This window comes from Struthio camelus, chromosome 2 (assembly GCF_040807025.1).
Source record: "Struthio camelus isolate bStrCam1 chromosome 2, bStrCam1.hap1, whole genome shotgun sequence".
Lineage (NCBI taxonomy): Eukaryota > Metazoa > Chordata > Aves > Struthioniformes > Struthionidae > Struthio > Struthio camelus.
The window spans coordinates 126,507,715-126,523,060 of NC_090943.1; the positions used below are offsets into that span (position 1 = coordinate 126,507,715).

At 41.4% G+C, this 15,346-nt stretch overlaps 1 protein-coding gene across 10 annotated transcripts in view; it reads left to right on the plus strand.

Moving 5' to 3' along the window:
* Positions 1–15,346, plus strand: part of TPD52 (tumor protein D52) — a 129,564-nt gene that overhangs the window by 34,457 nt on the left and 79,761 nt on the right. For 5 of the 10 annotated variants that reach the window (XM_068932454.1, XM_068932456.1, XM_068932451.1 and 2 more), the window contains 2 exons: positions 3,329–3,370; positions 4,793–4,841. In XM_068932454.1, the coding sequence (XP_068788555.1) occupies positions 3,329–3,370; positions 4,793–4,841 (91 nt within the window). Of the gene's footprint in view, positions 1–3,328; positions 3,371–4,792; positions 4,842–6,655; positions 8,161–15,346 lie in introns of those variants that run through there. The other 5 variants (XM_068932457.1, XM_068932459.1, XM_068932461.1 and 2 more) reach the window with 2 other exon arrangements.

Below are 15,346 nucleotides of genomic sequence, written 5' to 3' on the forward strand. Positions count from 1 at the left end.
TAGTAATAGATTATTCTAGCAAACGAGCGTGGACTCAAAGCTCTCTTCTGGTCTCAAGAATTCAATATCTCCGCATCCAACAAGAGTATCCTGCCTACCCCAAGTTAGTGGCTAGGCTGGTGTTAACTGCTCTCCACCAGAAGCTCAGCCACTGAGTAGAAGGGAGCATAAGGAGCACGGGGCCAGAGGAGTTGTGTTGTAGGTGTGCTTCTTGGGGAGAACGATGGCAGTGCAAATTCTAGGTATGGCTATAAATTCAGGAGCAGTGTCGGTGTTTTTATTTATTTATTTTTTTAGGGGAAGGCTGCAGAGAATTAGTACTGTTCTGGACCTTACTTGCACTTGAGTGGGAGGCAGAAACTTCTGACCAGTGATCTCAGGTCCCTGAATTATGTAATCAGTAAACTGATGTCTCCTATTAAGCCTGCACAGGAAACTAAGAGCCGATGAGCCCAGTACTTACTTAAAAAATACTGAATATTCTCACTAAACTTTCAAGTGGCCTTACTGTCCTAGCTTAGAGACTCTTCAGCTGTAACGGAATTTCTTCTGTGTTGGACTATTTTCAAATATTCCATGCAGCAAATATCATATGCAGGTCTTCATGCCCTGTGAAGTGGTTTTGGAGGGAGTTGTAAAAGGGAATAAGACCACTAGTGGATCTGGGAACAGGAAAAGGAATCAAATAGAGAAGAAGAGAGAGGACTTGTAGTGCAAAGTCAGAGCGTTATTGCTTTCTTTTGCTGCATGCTTCCTCTGCGTTCTTTTTGTTACGCTGAAAATTAACTCTGTCCCTTACTAGGTTTCTCTTAATACCTTTATTCTCCTTTGTATGACCGTCTTGAACTTTGATTAGCTAGCCATCTTGTAGGCAATGTGAGAAGCAGAAGTACCAAGATGCAGCTCTCGGCAAACATCTGAGCAGTCATTACGACTTTGCACACAGTGTGAATGCAGCGCAGGAGGAGTTACCCAGCTGAAACCTTCATCCTCGCCCTGTTCTGAGATTGTAGAATAACTTGAATAACTTTCTATGCTTGCTTTGGAAACCGGATATGATCACCGCTTCCTAAATATCATCATTTGTCAACTGGAAACCTAACTATTAACTAACAAAACCAACTAACTAATGCTTATGAGTTTTTAAGCCTCTGCTTACTGGGCAGGGACTCTGGCATGTTTTACTCTCCAGTTTCAAAACATGAGTCAAAGGGAAGCAACTGTAAAACACTTGCATATAATGCATTACAAAACTTTTAATGCAACAATAAATACATACAAAGCCGGAGAGCGACTTACTGTGGCTCTTTTTTTTTATTATTTATTTTAAGATAGGGATTTTCTTCTGATTGTTGTAAAACCGTCTTCACACTGCCCAGCATCATGGCCTACTTGAGTGAGTGCCTTAATGTGGCATTCCATAATTCAAGAAAATTAAAATAGAGTTCTCTTCTTTGTAAAGTTTTATAAAACTTGATTTTACTTCTTTGTACTGCTTCAGAACAGGTGATTTGATTTGAGGGGGGGATCAGCTGCAGTGCGCTTGCTCTGGTATGGTTCCCTTGCAAACCAAATCTCTCAGTACTAAAACTATATTCTCTTGTGGTGCAGCTTTACAAAACAGGTTCTGAGTATACGTAAGTTGTACAACAGCAAGTAAGCGCTTCACAAATATACAAATAGCTTTTCCGTTAAATGGTCTCTATGGGATTGAATTCAATTTCTTTAGACAACTATTTGAACAAGATCTGCAGTATACGGTAGCTGCTTTTCTGTGTGAGCAGGCTTGCAGATTGTAATACAGAGGGCAAAACAGGTATCCTTCACCCTCTTCAGTCTCAAACATTAACAGCCCTTCTTGCAGGGTAAGGGACAGTGGCTGACCATGGCTGGACAAAGAGAATTATGCCGTATCAGCCTAGTTCTGTACTAAAACTTGGCACAAAGCAAAATCAGGATTTCTAGTAGTCCACAGCACAGAACAGGGAATATAAATGACAGTCCTGAAGGCAGTCGTCCTCTGCATGCTCTGGAAAAATTCATGGAGGCCAGATGATCAGGAAAGATGAAAAGCAGCAGGAATGGGGTGAGGGGAAAGGGGTGAAACATGGCTAGGTATTACTGACATGTGGCAGGATAGTGTTTGGCCCTCAAGTATCTGATTTCCAGCATATCATACCCATAAAACAATCTAAGTTGTGCATTCAGCTACCCAACCATAAGGGAACTTGTTTACATGTGTCGATGTTTTTCATTCCTGCATTCTACTGATGAGCCTGTTGAAAGAATATCTTAAAATTTCAGATGCAATGCTCCACGTGCATGGAGCCTTTCTTGCTTGCATGAACATATCTTCCATTGTGTTGCGATACTAATTTAAGTTTTGGAGGTGCAACACAGGTAAGATTTTTTCCCCTCCTCAGCCCCCAGCAATTGCTGGGAGAGAGTTCTCTTGAAAGATGTTATAAAGCCCAGTCAAAATTAGGTAATTCAAACATAGTTATGAAAAACTGTTACCAGTTTTTCTAACTTGCTCCTGTGGTATTTGATGAGAAACATATAACATATTAGAATAATTCATATCAAGAGTAAATAAGGATTTTCCAGAATATGGAACTAAATTAGATTTTGGGTAGTCTTGAAGCTATCTGGGAGCTGCTTAATCTATATCCACTCAATTTGTAGGAGCAGATACGTGTTGAAACTAAACAAACAGTAAGCATCAAGCAATGTTGGCAGGTTACAGAAATCCTCCAAAAATTTCAGAACAGGATTGAGACTAGGACAGTCTGATAAAACAAATGATCTCTTCCCCCTCAGGTCCCCGCCCGCTTAACCAGATTTTGAATATGTGTTAATATGGCTGCTCTCTCTAGATAATCTGCATAGATGAATATGGAAACTTTATACTGGATTGGGACTAGAAGCCTTCTGAATGTAGGAATAATTCTTTCAGTGGGCAGATTAGTTGATAAGATGCTTCAGTATTCACTTTCTGCTTGATACTGTCAAAACTTAGAAAGGAAGGACGTTTCTCATTGCTTGAAAAACTTAAGTAGGTTATTGCAGGTATGCAGGATATGTACTTACTAATAAGCATGGCACTTTAAGGGGGGGGGCAGGAAGTTGTTACAGCTTTTGCTTTGTTGTACGTGGGTGTGCATGGCCAAGCAATTTAAAAAAAGACAAAACCAAGGAGTTGCTGCACAAGACTATTTTGCTATTTACTAGAAGATAGTATCTAGAACCACCTTTCTAAGCAAATTTCTTCTCAGCCAATCATTTAAACTAATCTCTTGCTTTCTTTTTTCTTAATGCTGGCATTTAGTATACGCTCCATACAACATTCAATTAGCATGCCTATTATGAGGTAATGTATGTATAATTCATGTTGGGTATATTTATTTTCACGTGTGGAATCCAATCAAATTGAAATGTAATAAACTAATACAGATTAATAATAAAAAAAAATTTTTTTTGTAATGAATTACCAGTACTAAAGTATAGGATAAAAATTGTTCTGCTTAATGTTAATGGTTATTGCATATCTAGACTGCAATGAAGTGTACTTTTTTTGCTGTTCTAAGAATTGAAACAACTTTTCCCTGCCCATTAGAAATGTAGCACCGCTAAATGATTCTAAGTTTTGAAGACAGCAGCTTAGCATCTATTTTAGAACTGTCTATGAAAGTGAGTAGGAAATACTGTGTTTTCACAGAAAGTCTCTTGCTGACTTTGAGTGCTCGCCTCTTCTCTGCTCTTGCTTGGCTCTGTGTCCCTCAGTCCCCTGAGAGTCTGGGTTTGATGAATGTGCTGATTACTGTTACTGTGTATTTTCTCAAATGAGAGTGCTGCTAATTGTGGGTGATCTACACAAATGCTAAGCAAGGGAAAGGCAGGGGAAGCTTAAGACCTTTTTCAAAAACGCATCCTTTCTTTCATATTACACAGTAATACTTTTTGGAGCCTGCCTATGAATCCTTAGTTCCTGGTCTGCTGAAGGCAAGCATTCTCCATTCTGCATAACAGCTAAGGTGCACAAGCTATTGCACAAATTTGCAAATAGCACTGAGAGCTAGCAGGAGCATAGAGCAACTCTTCTGACCCTAATAGTAATGCACTGGCCCCTCAGCATGGTAAATTCTGAGCTATCCTGCTCTTCACATGCAGTAATTACTGTCTGTGATCACAGCTGTCTCCAGCCCTTACAAAGCAAGGGGGAGTCTCCCTTTAATTCAACACGTTAGCAGAAAATGCCAATGTGAACCATGGTTTGTTAACTGAACGCCTAGCTCATTAAATTAAACTAGCTTACCTGTAACAAGCAAAAAACCTCTACCATAACAAGCTTTCTTTAGCAATATACTAGGCTAACCAGAAGTGATGACTGAGCTTTTCTGAAACAAATCCTGTAATCGAGAAGCCTGTGAAATTGATGGGAAAAATAAGTTAAACTTAAAATGCTCGCTAGTTCTCCTTTCTGTGTTTTGATGAAAGATCTTACCACTGAGACTGGCAAAGCTCATTTACGGTGCTGATTTCTATTTTTTCTGAGTAGCTTGACTCAAAGACAAAAATGAACTGCAACTTTAGTATATCTGAAGTTCAGTTTTGTAGTACTCTTGAAGATTTGCATCTAAATTATTTTTGTGTTATACCCATATAAACAAAGAAAAAAGCTGAAACAAAATGCATGTTGACATTCAAAAAAGCAACTGTTTCCTTGTCTTCTGTTATTTATAGACTAACTAGAGGTGGTTTTAATTTTGAGTGTGTTCTTTTTTCTCCCTAGAAATTCTTCAACTTTCAAATCTTTTGAGGAAAAAGTTGAAAACTTAAAGGTAAGCATTACTAAAATGTCTGAACGATTGTGGATCTGTATATGTGAAGAAAACACTTAAGTGGAGTCTGGGTAGCTGGCTTTTTAGTCACTGGTAAACTGTTGAAAGTGCTTAGATGACTTATTTTTAAGTACTGTGGAAATGGCTTCTCTGTCTAATGATTTGAGAACGTTAAATAGGCATCCTGAGCCTCTTGTAGGAGGATGCCCTTAATCGAAAGGACTAATAGCTATCTAACCTGCACAAATGGCTAATATAACATACCTAGTATTATATCACAGAACTGCAGAATCACAGAATGGTTGAGGTTGGAAGGGACCCCTGGAGATCATCTAGTCCAACCTCCCTGCTCAAGCAGGGTCACTGAGAGCACATTGCCCAGGATTGTGTCCAGGCGGGTTTTGAATATCTCCAGGAAAGGAGATTCCACAGCCTCTCTGGGCAACCTGTTCCAGTGCTCAGTCACCTTCACAGTGAAGAAGTTTTTCCTGAGGTTCAGACGGAACTGCCTGTGTTTCAGTTAGTGCCCGTTGCCTCTCGTCCTATCGCTGGGTACCACTGAAAAGAGTCCGACTCCCTTCAGTTACTTATACACGTTGATCAGATCTCCCCCTGAGTCTTCTCTTCTCCAGGCTGAACAGTCCCAGCTCCCTCAGCCTTTCCTTATGTGACAGAAACTCCAGTCCCTTCATCATCTTTGTAGCCCTTTGCTGGACTCATTCCAGTAGCTCCATGTCTCTCTTGTACTGGGGAGCCCAGAATTGGACACAGTACTCCAGGTGAGGCCTCACCAGGGCTGAGGAGAGGGGGAGGATCACCTCCCTCGACCTGCTGGCAACACTCTGCCTAATGCACCCTAGGATACCATTGGCCTTCTTGGCTGCAAGGGCACATTGCTGGCTAATGGTCAGCCCCCTGTCCAGCAGGACTCCTAGGTCCTTCTTCGCAGAGCGGCTTTCCAGCAGGTCAGCCCCCTGACCAGAATGGTCTAGGCTTTTATTTCCAAGCCTGCCTAAGGATTACTATTCCATACAGGAATATAGCCTGGGAGGTTTGTCTTATATTTCTGACATAAATACTTAAGGTGTTTGCATCTGTGAGTAAATTTCAAACCCAAAGGCCCTAAGTGCCAGAAAAAAACATTAATGGCTTCTCCTGTTAAAAATGCACCTTAAAAATTGCCAATATTTATAATAGGAACCGGATTTGATTGTCCTGTCTCATGGAAACACTTGGTTGGATGAGAAGCATGGACGCAATAGCATGGGGAACTAACAGTCCTCTAGAGGACTAAATGTCCCTAACATTCATGCTGGCCCGTGGAGTAGGTCCTGTACTGAGAAGCAAAAAGACAAACACATTACTGAAAGAAGTAGAGTAGTTGATACACTCCACTACAGAACTGAAGATGCCTTGTTGAGCCTGAAAATTGTTCAGGGAGCAATAAAAGAGTTAGTTTTAATTCTGAATCTTTCAAAGCTTAAATGGCTTGAAAGACTGCATACCTGTATCCACTTTTAACTGAGTATATGTGCCAACCTTCAGGCTCATTACAATTAGGACTGCCTCATGTTTTGTGTATCTTGAGGCCAAAGGGAGGTTGTTACGTTAAGCTGCTTCTACTGATTTTTCTCCACCTGATACTTGAGACTTACCTTTTGCGTTACTGTGGAGGTAGCCCAGTCCTGGAAAAGCTGCTTTACTGGAAACGCTTATTAAACTTTTTGATGCAGAGATGCTGTTTTTATATAGTTAGCCCTGCTTGAGGTGCCAAATAACTGCAGTTTTCTGTTGAGACGCTCTCTGTGTTCTAGTCTAAAGTTGGAGGAAGCAAACCCGCTGGGGGAGACTTTGGAGAAGTTCTGAACTCTGCCGCCAACGCTAGTGCCACAGAAACCATTGCAGAACAGACACAGGAGGAGACCCACTGAGATTCCTGCCTCTGTCTTGCTACCCACTGCCAGATGCTGCAAGCAAAACTAAGCACACTTGTAACATTCTTTGCGCTCTTTCCACCAGATGTGCTTTTATTTAGCACATAGCTATTTTACCAGATTAATTGATACCAAGCTTGTTTGTGGGTTCAAAATATTTTTGAAACTAAAATACATTGTTTGGGTTTTTCTGTGGGAAGGGGAATTTTTATGCCTTTCAAGCATTTAAAGGACTTATCCCTAATTTGAAGGCAACCTTTAAAATATAACATTGAAAAAACTCTTTGGAGAAGTTAATTATATTGTACATATACTGTGGATACATAACTTCTTTTCAGTCTGTAACTACTGTTCAGCTTAATCATTATAAATCTACTGCCAAACTGAAGCTTGTTACTTCACTCCCTTGTGATTATTTCAGTTAAGTGTTGCCTACATGGGACATCAAACTAGGAAGATCACTCCCAGCTAAAGAAAGGGCTGCTGCTTCAACATGCTTTACTTAAGTTATTCACAGCAGGATTACAGATGTGTAGGAATGTACTGTATTAAGAGCTTGTTCCTTGTACAACAGATGTGGATAGGGTAATACATAACACTTGAAAGTTACTGGTTTCTCTGTGGACCATCCAACTAGGACACTTTCGACCATTGTAAATGGAAGCAAGATGCCTAATAGTTTTGGTTTGGTTCAGCTACAGTAAGCCTTCCAATCTCATGTTCTGTACATGATCTTAACGTGTAAAGATACACTTGTCTGAAACTTTTGATCAGCTGTGAATAGATTAATCTTAAACTACACATAATGGTGTCACATTTACACTAACAAAGCATGGAATGTAGGCATGAGCCGGACCATGAGGTTGGGTTTTTTTTTTTTTTTTTCAGTTTTTCTTTTTTGGGCATCAAGACAATAGCTCTCAAATGCTAAGTTTTTCTGTGTAAAGACTGAGCATTGAAATGTAGCTCTGCTACATAAGTCTCTTTTTTTTTTTTTAATATTAAAAGCCTGTACCACTTGTGCCCCTACTCCTATTTAAGGACACAGAAATCCATTCTGAGAGGTGCACCATGTCATATTGCAGTATAGACATCTTAAAAGATCTGCTCTCCTACCTGTTGCTTTTTCCGCTGTGTGTACTCTTGAAAATCCTTGTATGTTTCTGGCACATGGTGTCTGTGAGATTACAACTTTTTGGCAAATGTTTTATCACTGTGCTTAGAACTGGAAACAGATCTTGAAACGTTTGTGTGAAGTCCATGAATGCCACAAATGTCTGGAGGAAAAAAAAGTACTGGCTCCTGACAACTTTGTTAGCATGTCAGATGTAGTGTATATGCTCAGTTACACATGAGAAGCTTAATAAAAGCCTGTATGTGGGGAATGTATTGTCCTGGAGAATTATGTAAATAGAGTAATTTATTTCTAATCAAAACAGTCTTTTGAATTCAGTTTGGTTTCAATCACCATAGTGCTGATACAGATCTGTACTACTGTACTAGGGGGAAATCTGTGCATGAATGAATTTCAGAATTTCTAGAGACTAGTCTTATATTGCCTTCTAGTTGCTGTTCTATATATAGAAACTGCCCTGATTCCTTTTAAAAGTTCACAAAGTGTGTTACAGAAATGTACCCCACAGCCTTTGACAGCTATGCTGTTGGCAAAGAAACGGAGGCGAGAATCGTCTGACACAGTAAGAACTAAGCTCTTCCTTTATGGGATCGACAACATGTAAAGGCAGGTCCTTGTGGGATGTTGTCCTTGCTGTAGGGATTTTTTCCTTTATCTATTTAAGCGTCTTTTGGCCCTGGAGTGCACCTTTCTGAGCATGAAGGAAGACAGTCCGTTTCCCCCACCCCTGACCAAGTGCCTGTATCAGTGGGTCTCTACTATATTAAACCCAGCTTTCCTGCTACAGCCAGGGCCACAAATTAAGTGAAGTGCAGCAGCATCTTCCTCTGGGTTTCTGCGACCTCCTCTTCAGCGCGACTGGCTCTTGCAATTTTAACTTGTACCTTAAAGGACGTGGTTGGGGGGGGGGGTAGAGCAGAGAGGCGCTCATGTCACAGCTGAGACCTATTTCCATGTAAAGGAGGCAAGCCTGTTGCCGTTTCTACGCCTCCTTCCACCGCCCTGAGGCCGAGCCCCAACCCCGTGCCCAACACGGCGGCGGTGAGCCGTCCCGGGTGCCCGAGCCGAGCCCTGCCGCTGAGGCCTGGCCTGGCGCCACCAGCTGGGACTCGCCTCAGCGGGAGACGGGCGGGGGAAGGAGGGAGGGCGCCGCGGCCAGGTCCGCTGCCTCAGCGACAGCGCCCGAGCGGCGGCGCCCCCACGGGGCAGCAGAACCAACCAGGTGGCTCCACCACGCCTGGCCGGCCGGCCGGCCGCCCTCCGCCGCCTCGGCGGCGCCGGGCACTCGTTACCGCAGCAGCTTAAGATGGCGGCGGCCCCGCCTACTCCGCCCGGCCCCCCCCGCCCCGAGCCGGGCCTTGCGCGCTTGCGCTCTGCGGCGCCCGGCGACCTCGGCGTAGCGCGGGGTTAGAGTTCACGCTCCGCCCTCCCCCGCACGCGGTTAATCATGGCGGCGCCGAGCTGGAGCCGCGCCGCCGCGTGGAGAGGGGCGCGGGGGCTGCTGGCGGCAGTGAGGCGCTGTAGCGGCCGCCCCTCCGGCGGCGCGCAAGCTGCCGGGTCCCCCCGGCAGCGGCCTGAGCAGCAACCGGGCGCCGCGGCCACCGGCTCGCAGCAGGTAAGGGCAAGGCGGGGCGGGGCGGCGCGCACGGCGGTCACGTGGCGGGGTGGGCCCCGGCGTCACGTGCGCGCGGGTGGGCGGGGCCTGGCGGCAGGTCGCGCGTGTGCCCAGGCAGGCAGGCGCGCGCCCGCCCGCCCTCAGCGAGGCGTCGCGCGCGGGTAATGGCCGCCCGGCGCGGCCCAGCGCGTCTTGGGGCCTCCCGGCGGCAGCGGCGAGGGCTGGTTGCCGCCGCAGGGCCGCGTCCGCGCCTCCGGCCGGGTCGCCGCGGGAAGGCAGCGCGTAGGGAGCCGAGATGGCAGAGCTGGGGTGTGCCGGCCGGCGGGCTGCGAAGCGAGTGACTGTGAATCACACGGGTGTTCCGGGTGCCCAAGTGGGGGCGTTAGCATCGGGGGGGGGGGGCCTTCTGGGCCTGACTGGCCACCTGGCCTGTCGCTTAGAAAGTTGGGAACGGATGACTAAGACCTTCTGACTGACTAACTCTGAACTTTCTTTTCGGGGTGCTCTGGACTAGCATATTTTTTTTTATTTTGTAGTCAAAGGTCAAGTCTGTCCATAACAATCCTTTATCTAAATACCTGTCTGTATTCACAGTAAATGTAAAGCAGTTGCTATTATTTTTTATTTTCTGGTAGTTATCAAATCTTCAGTTTTTTTTTTATTCCCTTTCTTATGGGTTCTCAATGTATAGTAAATATCTTATAAAAATGTTGACTTTTTATCCTTTTTTAAAAATGTATTCCTACAAGCATTTTTAAAGAAAATACACAAGTAGTTTTGGGTGTGTAGAGTGTCAGATACAGATCTATAGGCAAAACTCTATCCTGGCTTTTGTGTGCAGATAGAGAGAATGGAGGCCATTTTTAACGAAAGAATTTCAGGTCTGACTGAAGACCTGTTAGGCCAGTATTGTAAAGATTTGTGACACAAACGTTAAGATTGGTATGAGTGAAACATGAATGGAAATGTGCGTATGTGAAAAAAAGAGCATAACTGAGGTTAAAAGAATGAGGAAAAACAGTTCCCCAGCACACTGTTCCTAGCAGTACAATCGAGGATTCTGATGTTTATGTCAAGGCCAACAGCCTGATAAGGCCACAGCACAAATGACTCATCAAGAGCAGATCCTGCATCCTAACAACAGGAGGATGGTAACAAGGGTGCAGCATATCTTACATGCCACTCCTTTTTCTGTCACTCCACTATGAAAACAGTTATTTCAAACAAACAAGGGGAAACAGGAGCAGCATAGCCTAATATCTACTGAAGCTGAAATAAGCAGGATTGTGAAGCAAAGGACCAGCCTGTGAACAACTATTGACTCCTAAGGGATATAAAACATTGGTCCGAAGACTAATTTGTCACTGCCAGTCAAGAAGAACCTCGAGAGATGTGATGAGGCCTTGAAAGCTGGTATCCGTTGTCCTCCATGTGATTCTGCCCAGACCACTTTGGTACATGCTTTTCGGTGCTTGTGAGTATGTGGGTAAGAGAGCGTGAGTGAATGAGATCTATGAAAGAATGAACGAGTTTGAGTGGGTAGAATGAACGTGGAGATTTTGTAAGTTCTGTAAGATCTTGCATGAATTTTGTTGTGCTGATTTTCCTACAGTATCGACTGTGAGAGCGACCAGTAAGAGACATTTAAGGAAGCACAGAAAAAAAGTGGTGTATATGTACTAACATATTCCAGGATATGTCTTCCAGGCTGAAAAATCCTAATCTGTTTGGTTGATCCTCATGTGGACGTGAATTTCATACTATTGTTCATTCTTATCACTCTTTGTACCTTCTCCAGTTCTGTTTGATCCATCAGGTGCTAGGATTGCTGAGGGGATAAGTATCGTGACAGGTAGGATAGTGAGAGTAACGCTGTGAATTAGTATTGCAGGGCTGTCTTAGTGCTAGAATGTAGAATTAGAAATGTCTTCAGTCCCTGAATCCAGGACTTGATATCCCAAATTTGTGTATAATCTTTAACTCCCTGTTTTCCAATGAGTATCCATACTAACAAGACTGTAGTGGGGTTGAAGGTCCATCTAACCCACTATGCTGGCTCAGATGGTATCCTAAAGCAAGCAGATGTACAGAGAAGACTTTAAGAATGGTTCCAGTTGATGTAGCTGTAGCAAATACTGAACTCTATTTTGTTTTTTTTTTTCTGATTTTCTTTTTTTTGTTGTTGTTGAAGTGAGAAGTTAGGAACTTATTCTTTTCTGATTTTATCTTCAACTCTTTAGAAGCTCTGTATATGTACTGAATCAACACTGTCGTATCAGAATCAGACTTGCATTAAGTAGTTGTAGGTTTGCGGCTTCCTTCTGAAAACTCAGAATTTCCATGTTATGTAGCAGTGTTGTTTTTTTTTTTTTTTTTACAACATAAATTCCAAATGTATTTATATATGCAAATACATATATAGGTATAAATATATGTAATACAATGCAAAATCAAACTAGGAGTGTTAAATGAAGAGCAGGAACAAATCTAGATTCTTCTATGCTCTACTGAATTACTTTCTCACTTGAGCAAGGGGAAAAACAATCTCTCTCTTTATAATATCACAGTGATGTTAAAAACATAACAATGAAATGGAGTAGAGTTGCCCTGAGTCTACTTTGTGCTGTTCTTAGTCCAGCTAGGTAAGCACTGTGAGAACCCAAGTGTGATTGATGTATTTATTGTGCTTTTCTTTTAAGATTGTGTGGAAGGAGGAGTGGGTTTTGGCGAGAGTGAGTTAGCTGTGGGAAGATGGGATACTGAAACGAGGAAAATGAAAGAGCTTAGACTTGCAGTATCATCTCTTTGTTTTTTCAAGGTTTCGTGAAGTCTCCTTTTCACCAATTCCAACTTATTTTTGATTGCCAGGAAGTGCGCTATTTGACACAAGTTGACTTTGTACAGCTTGGAGAAACCCAGATGCTAATGTAGCGTAAAGCTGGGCAGTCGTGATGGTAGGGTGTACTACTGTTTGCTGGAAAAACTAAGCATTAGAGAGCCCCTTTGGATCCTTTTAAGGAGGAGAGAAAGAAGTGGCTCTGGCGATTGTCCCTTTCTGGGGTGCCCTGAGTGTACAAGATCTGTTCCTCTCAGCAGGAGGAATGTGGTTTTGCTCAGCCCCTAGCTGAGCCACACCTAGAGAAAAGCTTGTATTCCTTATCTCTGCTGGTGAATAGATGAGCACAAAATACTCTCAGGTTTTTGATGATCTGGCTGTAGGACCACAGATATGTTAATTGGGTCCTTAGTGTGTCTATTTCTTTAGAAAAAAACCATGTACCCAGAGATTTGGTGACTTTTCTGCACTGGTTTCGTGGATAACAAGGCTTTTTTTTCCCCCTATATTTTTGAAATTGCATTAATATTACAATATTCGATAGACGGTGATTTATTTTTTATGTATGGAGGAAAATTTGACAAGTGGATATGCTGATGTGTGTCCATTTTAGATAATTTAACAAGTATGATGATATTCTTTGCTAGATAATTTCTCAAGCACAGCAGCATGTTTTTACTGCTGACCTTACTTCAGAGTTGCCTGGTGTTATTCTGTGTTATCTGAGTATTTTTTCAGGGCTTTGCATTCATTTTTTTACCTTCAGTTTACAGTTTTGTTGCAACTGTTTTGAAATAGTGACATTTGTACAGTAAATGCTGAAACGTTGGCTAAGATCATTAAAAAATTAGTGACACGGTGAATGAAACGTACTGAGAAACACGACGATAGTTAACCTTGTCGACCGCAGGCAGCTCACCTCTTACTGCTTTTTCTTGCTTCATATTACTAGTGTCTAAGCGTATACATTCGAAACTCAACATAAAAAAAGACAAGTTTATCTATTCCCCTGTGTGGAATTACATAATTAAGACTGTATTTTAGAAGAAAAGGAAATGCTTTAGGCATTATCTTTATTGTATATATGTATATTGAAGCTGTCTGCCTAGCAAAGAAACCTTTCCTTTTGGGAAAGCATGATAATTTTTGTTGATTTTAGTAGCGAAACAGTTACTGAGCTATGTACTTAACTAGGTTACCAGCATTTGAAGAAAATGTAAGAATGAAGTAACTAATTAAGAACAAATTACATATTTTCCTGCTATGTGAACTAAACAGTGTAAAAAAAGCTTTAAAAACCAAGTGAATGACTGGAGTTTGGCAAATATCTGTTTTGGCAGAAATGGATAATTACAATGACATCTTTGCCATTGGCCTGCAATAGGTGGCAAATGTGATAGAAGTGCTCTGTTGGGCCCCTTTTCCTTTTCAGTAGCAGGATACGAAATATCAAATCCGTGTTACAGTTAAGTGAAATAAGTAAAAACTTATTCTTTATTTGAAAACTTATTCTTTTGTTTATCTTCAGCCTTTTTAGGCTGAAGATTAGGTTGTGAGAGCCGTCTAACCACCAGGGGGAGGCAGCTGAACAAGGAATTGATTTACTTGGCTTTATGTGAACTTTTAATGCTAGGGCAACAGAGGGCATCGTTTCTTTCTAGATGCTATAGGAAAAAATAAAGCATATTTGACAGGTTTCCTTTTTAGTTGATTTTATTAAGACACTCTTTTTTTTCTTGGTAACAGTTAACATTGAAGGGACAAGTTCCATACTTCCAAGTGTCCAAATTGTTTAGGGACTTTTGAAAATTTCACCCTTTAATCTTCATTTTTTATTCTGCTATTTTAATATTTTAGTGCAGAAGTGCATTGTATGTATTTGGTAGTGCTTCTCATGAGTGTTGCAGCTTTTTTTTTAGTTGATGCACAGAATTTATCATATGAATCATATTTTCTCTTCTCTAAATCTGCATATTTAAATTGTTCAAGTTTATGCATGTATGAGTATTTTAAAAAAAACCCTATAATTTAATCTCCTCTTTTTAGATGCTTTTGAATTCATTTTCACTTATGTGATTGTAATACTCATTTTGTAATCTCAGAGACAGTTGTGTATAATAATGCACATTCCCAAGCTCTTGGGATTGTTGTATGAAAAGTAGGCGGTTTGATCTGTAGACTGTAGATAGTTTTGTAGCAACTTTATAACGCTGCTCAAGAAAGTATCACAAATGTATGAAATAATGAATTTCCAGTGAGGTGATATCGGTACCTGATGGTGATTAATTTCTGATATATAGAGATGAGAAAATATTCCTCCAAAAATTACAATTTTTTTAAACCTATTCAGTTGGAGGTTCTTTCCCAAAAGAATTCAGGAACTTCAAGAGGGCATCCATGTATTTAAACTTCTTGTTGCTATATTTTTTAAGAAAACATCAGTATTTTTAAAAATAAGAAAATAAAAGGTTTGAGTAGGTGATATGAAGAGTTATCTCATTTATTCTTGCCTTAGGAGAGAGATTAGAGTTTTTAAAGGAATATACTGCTCTCTTGTTACGAAAGTTACATTAATATTCGTTATGAAGGCTATGTATCTCTCTATTCCTTATATGTATTTATATTCCTTATCGTCTTGGCAAGCTGTCAAGTGTGTAACACTGGATGTTTTGAAATTAGGCATAACAAAATCTAGAATTATTTTTAAAGTAATTATTGATGAGAAGTATTTCTGTTAATTTGTCTTTCCACATCAGATAACATGTAGAAGGCATGAACATAATTTTGTTGAAGTTGCAGATATTTGAGAAATGAAGTCCTTACTTTTATAGAAAGTGAGGCATTTTCACTTCCTTAATATTTATTAAGGCACCTCTAATCTCTGCGTGAATGAATTTCTTTACCAGTGTTAACAAATAAATAGTTGGAAAGCATTTTTTGGATTGCAAACGTAATAGCATTAGGAAAAAAAAAAAAAGCTGTAAA